Genomic DNA, 10,000 nt, shown 5'->3' on the forward strand with positions numbered 1-10,000 from the left:
GGCACTTCAGCCATGGCTGGAAGTGTTGTAAAGGGAGGGGTAAGGGTGGGGTTTCGAACCTCTGCCCTGAAGACAACCTCCCTAACCATTAGACTGCATGGCTGCTTCACAAAAAGGAAGAGGGGATGTCAAAAAAGGAGTGAAAAAGAACTGTTGTGGACGTAGGGATGGAGGCATGGAAGGGTATGTGCTCTCCCCCCATCCTCCTCCATGACTGAGTTACCCTGAATACCTGACGTGCCTGAGTACGGTGCCATGCCACCGCACTGCTCCCTTGGGGCTCCATCGGGGGCTTCCCCCTTGCACGGGTGAGGCATAAATGCAATTTCGTTGTGTGCAGTGTGCACTTGTGTATCACAATGACAATGGGAGCTGGAGTTTCTCATGTGGGCTTTCACTTCAAATTGGAGTGGAGTGGTAGAGGATGGAGGGATGTATGGAGGGAGGGGAAGAAGGAGAGAGGGGTATGAAATGATAGATGAAGGAGAGGAGTGATTCAAATTAGTATATAGAAGGCTGTAAGATACTGTACAGCAGGAGTGGGAGTAGAGGTTGAGCACACACACACAGCTGGATAAACTATTAAATCTTTTAAAAAATAAAACGTGTGCATTCCTTTTCAAACATAACACACAAAACTTGTGTGTGTGTGTGTGTGTGTGTGTGTGTGTGTGTGTGTGTGTGTGTGTGTGTGTGTGTGTGTGTGTGTGTGTGTGTGTGTGTGTGTGTGTGTGTGTGTGTGTGTATGCATGTGTGTGTGTACGTGTATGTGTATATGTGTATGTGTGTGTGATTGTGTTTGTGCATGCATGTGTGTTTAAGTGTGTGCGTGCACTCTATTTGGAATTAAATAATGTTTTTTTCATTTTAAACCGGCACATACCTTCTCAAAAATAACACATTTTCCTTTTTAAGCTGTGTGTGTGTGTGTGTGTATGTGTGCATGCACTCTTTTTTGGAATTAAACCATTAAAAAAAGAACAAACGACACGTCGTACCTTCTCAAAAATAACACATTTTCCTTTAATAGTGCCAAAGACATTGGAATTGTAATATGACACAGGTAGTTTCTCCATTTTGCGCTCTAAGTAAAACGATATGGGAGCTTATATCATATATTATATACACACTGTACACAGAAAAGCGAATCACATACTGTATTATGCTCTTTGAGACCGGTATCATAGTACACTGCAGCACAAACTGGATTTGAACATTTTGCACGCATACTGCACACACACACACACACACACACACACACACACACACACACACACACACACACACACACACACACACACACACACACACACACACACACATTGTGATATTATAGGGCACGAATGGTGCAGCAGCATCAGTAGCAGAAGTATTCATTTATACACATTATGTAACACACACACACACACGCACACACGCACGCACGCACGCACGCACGCACGCACGCACACACACGCACGTACGTACGCACATTATCACACTAGAGGGAACACAGGTAACACTACATCAATATGTGAACAATAGGACTTGAGTCGGCTGTAGCACTACCAGTGGTCTCTCCGAGTTGTTTGAACACTGCATTCAGGTATAGCTTACTTATTTTTCTACGAGATACATCGATATCAACAACATTAACTAAAACAAAAGACACGCAGAGTACGCACTGACGTAAGTGGTGGGTGCTAAATATTGATGAGCAAAATGGATTCAACAGTTAGGTCATTTGGAATATGTGGCACTCGACTGTAACTAATGAATACATTTTGCCCATCACTGGTGCTAAGGTTCTTGCTACGGTAACAAGTCCAGGGTGGGACTGGCCAATGCCATCTGGCATAGCGGGCATTTCCCGGTGGGCCCCACTCCCTCGTGTTCTCCCCCCAGTCCAACCCTGAACAAGTCATTTATATGTATCCCTCCATTGTTATGTCTGGGTTGAGTGATCTGGTAGCAGATCATTCTTGTTGACAACTGACCATTCTAACTTCACTCTAGCCAGATGAATGGGTTCCGCCTCGCTCCACGAACATCCATAGAGCTAGGCCATAGGTGTAGGATCACAGATTTGGAAGTCACGTTTCACTTATTTTTTCCTTTTGTACTACGTTTAAATTTCGCAAACGGCCCTCGAGACATAGGTTCCCCAGCCCAGCCCCTGGATTAGCTAGTACGTACATTCATATTCTACACAGTCTTGCCTCGCCTCCTGCTGCCCTCGCATAGTGGCTCTGCAGTATCTTTCTGACACAGAATATGTCTTCTCTGCTTATACACACAACTACATTACGGCCACACACTGAGGTCCGGAGAGAGAGAGAGAGAGAGAGAGAGAGAGAGAGAGAGAGAGAGAGAGAGAGAGAGAGAGAGAGAGAGAGAGAGAGAGAGAGAGAGAGAGAGAGAGAAGGGGCAATCCCTTGCCTTTCTAGTTTTTTTTCCTCATCTTTTTTCCCCTCTGTTTTGACTATTTTTTTGAAGAGCTGTACAATTAAGACATTGTAGCCTGCTGCTGTGAGACTAATAGTCAGTCTGCATGTCGGCACTTTGATGTAGCCGGCCAAGAAACCTAACCAATGGGAAAGAGGCTGGATGGTAGCTGTGCTGCTTGGATTATGTCTATTTTAAACTGAAGCTATGATGTCAAAAGTGCAACAACTAAAAAAGTAAAAGTACAAGCGGGCGGGCGTACCCAGGTCACTGCATGTGAAACACCCCAAAAAGGGAGGAAAACAAAACATCTTCTGTTGCGCTGTGCTGTGCTCTAGACACTACACTGTAAAACATTGCAAGCCAGTTAAAAGGAAGAAAGTAAGTTCCCCAGCTGCCTTGAGTTTGTGAGTTAACTCAACTTAAGAAAGCCTCGAATTGAGTTAAGTCTCAAGTTGAGTTAACGTACCCTCTTGCTGCGGATGGGGTCACGGGCGGGCCTATTCACTATTTGCTGAAAATACTCAACTACATCATAACAACATTGCTATGACAGTACAGAGAGCCTTAAGTAACAGATGAAGACATAGCCATTAACATTTTGGGGACAACACAGGCTCTCCGCTAAGGGGTTAAGGCAGCAGGGGAACTTACTTTTTTTACCTCTCACTGGCTTCCAGTGCTTTACCGTGTACACGCGGGAGCAGAGAGGAGACGCATGTTCCCAGGGGTCCAAAACCAGAAGTGTGTTTTTTGCTCACTGAACTGTCTTCTGGACAGCTGCTCTGGCTCTTTCTTAAAGAACCTAAATACCACACAAATATCACCTATTGACCCCGCGTACAACCTCGCTCCTGTCAAACACAGATGCCGTGTTAGGCTACTGACACTTCCAGCCAAAACAAACATGGAAGAAGAGACCCAGAAGTGTGTGTGTGTGTGTGTGTGTGTGTGTGTGTGTGTGTGTGTGTGTGTGTGAGAGAGAGAGAGAGAGAGAGAGAGAGAGAGAGAGAGAGAGAGAGAGAGAGAGAGAGAGAGAGAGAGAGAGAGAGAGAGAGAGAGAGAGAGAGAGAGAGAGAGAGAGAGAGAGAGAGAGAGAGAGAGAGAGAGAGCGTGCGGGAACCATAACACGCAAGAATCCTCCGCGTCTGGACTGCCGCACATAAACAGACCATTTAAGACATGAACAGGCATATGCTGCCATCGCTGGTATGTGAGCACACACGTATGTTTTGATACGGAATGTGAAAAGCACAACAGAGCCCATTGTTAATCAAGGGCATTGGTTTAGGTATGTAATATACTAGAAGTTAGCATCTCTGGGGGTCTAGAGCAGGGGTGTCAAACTCACATTAACAGTGGGCCAAAATCTAAATCTGGGACGAAAAGCATACAAGAAGTCTTTTCCAAAAATGCCATAACAACCACTGAAAGCCAATCATCATCTTTGTATTTGATTGTCAGCTACCATTGGGGAAGTAGGAGCTGGGTTAATACCATCAATTAACCAATTCACATTTGATTGGCAGATTATTGACGGTGATTTTACGACTATTAACCCATTTTAGCCTAAGCCTTTTTTGGGAAAAGGTGCCCTCTCCCTATTAAAACCTAAATATCTCAGCCTCTGAAGCACATAAAAACATGAAATAAGTTATATTTAAAACATATAACTCTCCTTTTGCACTAGAATGTGTTCATTCAACTGTAACATACCCATATTTTTAATGAAACAGCTCAAATCTGAATGCAGCGTATATGTCGCTCCAGGACACAATGGGTTAACTGAAAAACGCAATAAAAACACGTCAGCTTATAGAATATTTTTGAAAATGGATAGGCCTCTACTTTATAGTGTTTTGGAGCTCTACAAATCTTCTTAAGACCCTCTGAGGACTGAAATTAAATTTCATACGTATGAACATGTGAGCAATTCAGTGACTATAGAATACAGTACATGCATGTGTTTGCATGTGTATGAAGATGTGAGATTATCCCTGTATGGTTATCTGCATGGTCACAAAGAAATGTTTGCCTCTAATAATAAAATATACTAAAATATACAAAAATTTACTAAAATGTATGTCTATTTAAAATATTAATATATATTTAAATCACCAACTGCAAAGTATAAATGTGTTGTAAATTGATAACGGTCCTACACAGAGAATCCACAGCAATTCACAGAAACAATGCATCGTAATGCTATAGCTTAATACAATATAATATAAAACGCAATATAAAAAATAAATATATTAAACTCTAGATAATGTACAGTTGATCCAGTCCACCAGTGATATGCCTACTGTAGTATTGACACGAGGGGCCACACAGCCGGTTCGTTTGCCACCCACCCACGCACCAGACTACTTTGCTTGGGATTGAGTGTTTGTTTGCTGTTGGTGGATAATCCACTCTATGGTTATTTCCACGGCTGGGCTGGAACAAAAAAACAGGCATTTTCAGCCATGACCAGTCTGCCAGGCATTGAGAGAGGCAATGAAGCCTGTGGCAACATTTTAGTCATCTATTAGCCTACTAGCTATTTTTGCCACTGCAGCCACAATGAATATTTAAATCTGAGAGGTCAGCTGTAGTGGCATGATGACTGATAGCACTACATTGATAACAGGACCAGGTGCATTTCTTGACAGCGTCGTTGCTAATTAAGTTAGCCACTTACTTGGTTGCAATGCATTTTCCCATTGGAGACCTAGTAAGTTGCTAACTGATTAGCAATGATGCTTTCGAGAAACGGGGTCCTGGACCAGGCCAAAATCATCAATAGTCTACCAGCCAGGCCAAAATCATCAAGAGTCCACCGGGCACATGCCCTTTATGGCGTATGGCCAATCCAGCCATATATATTTCTCTCCTGTTGGCTCCATGAACTGAACCTTACCCCCACCCCTACTCCCACTTCACTCCCCCCCAGCTGAAATGCAATACAAACACACACAACATTTGTTTAGATGCCAAATGTGTACATACAGAGAGAGTACATATTTGGCCACCCAGACAGATTTCTGCAACAGCCGACGGATTAACATTGGACAAAAAAACAAACAAAGACATTTTTAAAAGACAGAAAGACATGAAGTATCCTGGGAAGGAGGAGGCTGCCTGGTAAAGAACGACAGAGGACAAAACTACGATAACGTTGACACAATGAAAATAAATGCTTATTTAGATTGACGATGATTTCTGAAAAGTCGAAAAGTCTGTATTCATACTCTAAATGTTTGGTGGATGTCAGTGGGAGAGAAGAAAAGATGTAGAGGAGAGAGAGAGAGAGAGAGAGAGAGAGAGAGAGAGAGAGAGAGAGAGAGAGAGAGAGAGTAAGAAATAACTTAAAAAGAAATAATTAAATGAAGAGAAAAAGAACAAGAAAAAAGAAAGAGAAAGACAGAGAAAAGAGAGAAAGGGAACTTGATTGAGTTCGGTCCTTTATTATGACGCTATGAACAGCTCTATTGAACAGAGCTAAATCAAGACCAAATGAATCTATACATTTCAATGGAAGGAAAATGAGTGAGTGTCTATGCATGTGTGTGTGCGTTTGTGTGTCTGTCTGCGCGCATGCGGGTGTGTACATACATGTCTGTGTGCACATTTCTGTTTGTGTGTGTGTGTGTGTGTGTGTGTGTGTGTGTGTGTGTGTGTGTGTGTGTGTGTGTGTGTCTCTCTGTTTGTGCGTGCGTGTGTGTCTGCTACAGCAGTCGTGGAAAAAGGCCAGTTCTGGCCTTAGCCAGCAGTATTGACATTCCCCTCACTGCCCGGCCAGAGCTGAAGGCTCTTTCAGTTCAAACAGAGAAAAGAAAGATGGAGGCCGGGCCAAAAACAAACACAACTCAACTCCACAACAAGAGCTAGCAGCCTCAAAGGGAAGGGGCTCGGTGATATCATCTCCACAGCACCGTGATAAGGCCATGAGGGATGAGCAGGCCCACAGACCACACAGATATCTACCACAGTACAGTACAGTACAGCAAGCACCCAAAGTGCCTCTATAACACACACTCTATCTCTCTCTCCCTCCCTCCCTCCCTCTCTCTCTGTCTCTCTCTCTCTCTCTCTTTCAGTGAATTAATCTCTGTTGGCTTGGTTGCTTTTGCTATATGCCAAAAGCTATCCTCTTGCTATGTTTTCATGCACTACACCAAATACTCCCTCATTCACTACAGTGTAACTCTTCGACAGGAAATTGGAAGTGATTGGAGTTGTAGTAGTATCCAAATGGCTCAATTGTCTGATCACCTACTTGTTTGTGGTTGGATTTTAGTTTCGGAGTCTGACGACGGGAATGTAAAAAGATCATGAGAAGACCACTGGTGCGAAAGCCTCTTACAACCAGAATCGGAGGTATCCAGTTACAGCATATACATCAGTTCCACAGAATCTTTATGACAAGATAGGATAGCAGTGGTTGACTCTTCTGAACTGAAGTTGCTAAACCTCAATGAGTGCAGTTGCATGCACAGAGTATTTCGGTTTCAAATGGAATGTTGTCAGTACTCCGTCAATTTTGGGAATGTTCCGTCGTGTAAATGTGTGGAACAGCGTTCTACAAGCAGAATGTTCCCCCAGCGTAACACAGCCATATTCGAAATGAATAAATAGTTTACATGACACTTGCACAAACGGAATATTGCCACTCACTTTGCATATTCACTATGATTTTAACACGCTTTAAAAACATATATTATGTTTCATATTATCTGTGCTTTTATTGTTGCTTGATTTTACTGTTATATACAGTATCTTATGTATAGTGTCCATGAGTATTTTGAAAGGCGCTTCTAAAAAATGAATTACTATTACTATTACTAGCATCCATTTAAAATCGGAATATTCTCTGCATGTCACTGCAGTCCATGTGTCAGTGTGTTTCTCACATGACCTCTACTTGTCATTCTAGCAACACGATCTGTATCCCAATCCGTCAATTTCTGAGTACCTTTGACCAGACTGCAATTTTTGATGTCTTACTTGCCACTTTGCATGTTGTCCAGGTGGCCTTAACCTAGACCTTTCCCCAACCCTAAAAGTCAATAAAGTTATGTTGCCACAAGGGGATCGCATTTGAGGAGCACGTCACATTTTGACTCCAAGGGCAGACGTTAAAAATTGCTGCCTGGTCAAAGGTAGTCAGAAATTGACAAGTTGGGATGATGCACTGTAGCTGTCATTCCCTTCTCCCCAGAAGCCAGAGGCGTTCTCATGGGGAGCGAGAAGATCACATCTAGTTCATGGCAACTTAAAAGTCTGCTGAGATGTCTGTTTGGACACACACTGTAGGAACAGCCCAGACAAAGGCGCCAAAAGCGGCAAAACCAGCGGAAGTTATTTACTTTGGGTGGAAGAGCAAGTGGCAAAATCGGTTTTGGCATCGAGGGAGTCAAAAGTTAAACTTTAAGGAGTTAACAATATGTAATGGCCTATTGTATGACATGGTTCAGTGCCAGTCAACGGAATGTCTGTGTTTTTCTTAACACATGCTTCGGTTAGTCATGCTCGCTGATTGGTCAGATCTTTCGCCCTTTTTTGGCATCTGTGGTCTGTTTCCTCCAGGCAGGATTCCTCAGCTTTTTAACGCTTTTGCCGCCTCCGATCTGTTTCTACAGTAAGGGTAACAAGACACATCACCAAGACGCAACAACATCATGGCACAAACACACAAAAAGCGACTAGGGCAACAACTGTGACGGAAATAGTTGGCTTTGTATGGAGGAGCTGGCGACAGAAGAGACAAAAGCAACTTGTGCGACAAGAGGAGATTTGCGCGTCACACATGACGCTTTGTAGTTGAACTACGTACATGTGAAAATTATGGTAATGACCTATGATGTGGTTCTGCGACAATCGCCACAGCCAATTGGAATGTTGGAATGCTTGCATTCTGCTTTTAACGGTGATACTCTGATGTTTTTATCGCTTAAGTCAGTCTTGCTATGAAAAACAGTCCAGCAATTCTTTTGTAGCTTTTGTCGCTCCTGGTGTGTTTGCACAGTAACACGTTTCTCCCCAGAGGCTGTGTAGCCAGGCCACGCCCTCCTAGTGAAGCAACACCTTCCGCGTTGCTTCTAGTCAGGCCAAGAGCAATGTAAATATTGTTTCTGATCTCCCGAAAAAAACGGACACCAGTCAACCAGTAGCAAACCAAGGGTCAACCATTTGGGAAACGTTAATGGCTATGGTCTTGGTCAGACCAAGTCTCGAAGAGATTTGAAAGTCGATGATAGTCAGGCTAGAGGCTGTGGTATTTCGGGGTCCTCGGTACAGGATGGACTCAACATCGTTGACTAATAGGTCACGACAGTCCTGTTCCCTTGTTTTCTGTAATATACTATATTTGTCATGTGCATCACCCTTCAACCTCATAAATAAGAGAGAAAAAACAAACACAAAAAACAGCACATATTGTCTGTACACACAGGGGTGACGTTCATTCACGAATGCTCTTGATGAAGCACACACTGCATGTGTACTGTACTGTATACACTGCAAAGCCCAGAAGACACAAAAACACACACACGTGACACAGATACTGTAACGACACAGGGGTGACGTAAGGAGTGCGTATTAATATACGACCTTGCCTCCTCCACTTGCCTCCTCCACTTGCTTCTCGTCATGATGACATCACTGACAACAGCATTATATTTCAATATCTTGCAAAAGCTCAATTTTAGAGTCTTTTTCTCTTTTGCAATTGGGGTGGTGAATGAAAAACAGTCCCTCAAAAGTTGTTGTGGCTAGGCTGACAGCTGGGAAAGTTTATCGTTTTCTCCACGGAGGAGGGGCCAGGAGGCGGGACGAGGACACAAGCGCAAGTGGAGGAGGCAAGGTCGCATATTAAGATGCACTCAAAGACAACTACGGACACTGCTGTACTGTAGGCGATGACAATGGCAATGGTGGATGGCTTTCTTTTGAGCAGAGAGGAGGAGGAAGGGGTGGAGGAGGGGAAGGAGGAGGCGGAAGGGGTTTACTGTACTGTATATGTCAGTCTTGAGGCAGTCTTGTCCATCCTCGTCTGAAACTCCTGCCCTCCCCGCTTCACACACACAGTCTTCGTCCAAAGTCTATGAAGAGCCTCCTCGCCGGCCAGCCACCACCTCACCTCACCTCAGCACTTGTCCTCTTTTGTCCTCCCAACGCCAATGTAGCAGCACCCACGCCACGCCATCATGCCCATCACGCCCTTCTCTCCTCTCTTCTCCTCTCCTCTCCTCATCCCTCGTTCCTCCGTAAAGCTATGAGGTCCAGGGGCGATGGATGGATACCCACCGCGGCGGAAGAGTAAAAGATGTCTGTCTTATCTCGTCTTGTGTTTCGTCATTCCCTCTGTGCTTCACACCTGAGGCGAAAGAGAGCGTGAGAACAAAGCAGTTATGCATAGTGAAATCTAGGGCACAAAGGTCGCATACGTACTGATGTCAAGGGCACAATGTATCTATATATCTATGTATATATCTATGTAGGCCTATCTATCCATCTATCTATCTATCTATCTATCTATCTATCTATCTATCTATCTATCTATCTATCTATCTATCTATCTATCTATCTATCT

The 10,000-nt window shown here is 43.8% G+C and overlaps 1 protein-coding gene across 1 annotated transcript in view; it reads right to left on the bottom strand.

The window, feature by feature from the left end:
- Positions 1-9,688: 9,688 nt before the first annotated feature.
- vegfba (vascular endothelial growth factor Ba) overlaps positions 9,689-10,000 on the bottom strand; it is a 24,858-nt gene continuing 24,546 nt past the window's right edge. Inside the window, exon 5 of the mRNA XM_063189918.1 lies at positions 9,689-9,784. Within this exon, the coding sequence (XP_063045988.1) occupies positions 9,763-9,784 (22 nt within the window). The 3' untranslated portion in view covers positions 9,689-9,762. The remainder of the gene's footprint in view (positions 9,785-10,000) is intronic.

Source organism: Engraulis encrasicolus, chromosome 23 (genome assembly GCF_034702125.1).
Source record: "Engraulis encrasicolus isolate BLACKSEA-1 chromosome 23, IST_EnEncr_1.0, whole genome shotgun sequence".
NCBI classification, from domain to species: domain Eukaryota; kingdom Metazoa; phylum Chordata; class Actinopteri; order Clupeiformes; family Engraulidae; genus Engraulis; species Engraulis encrasicolus.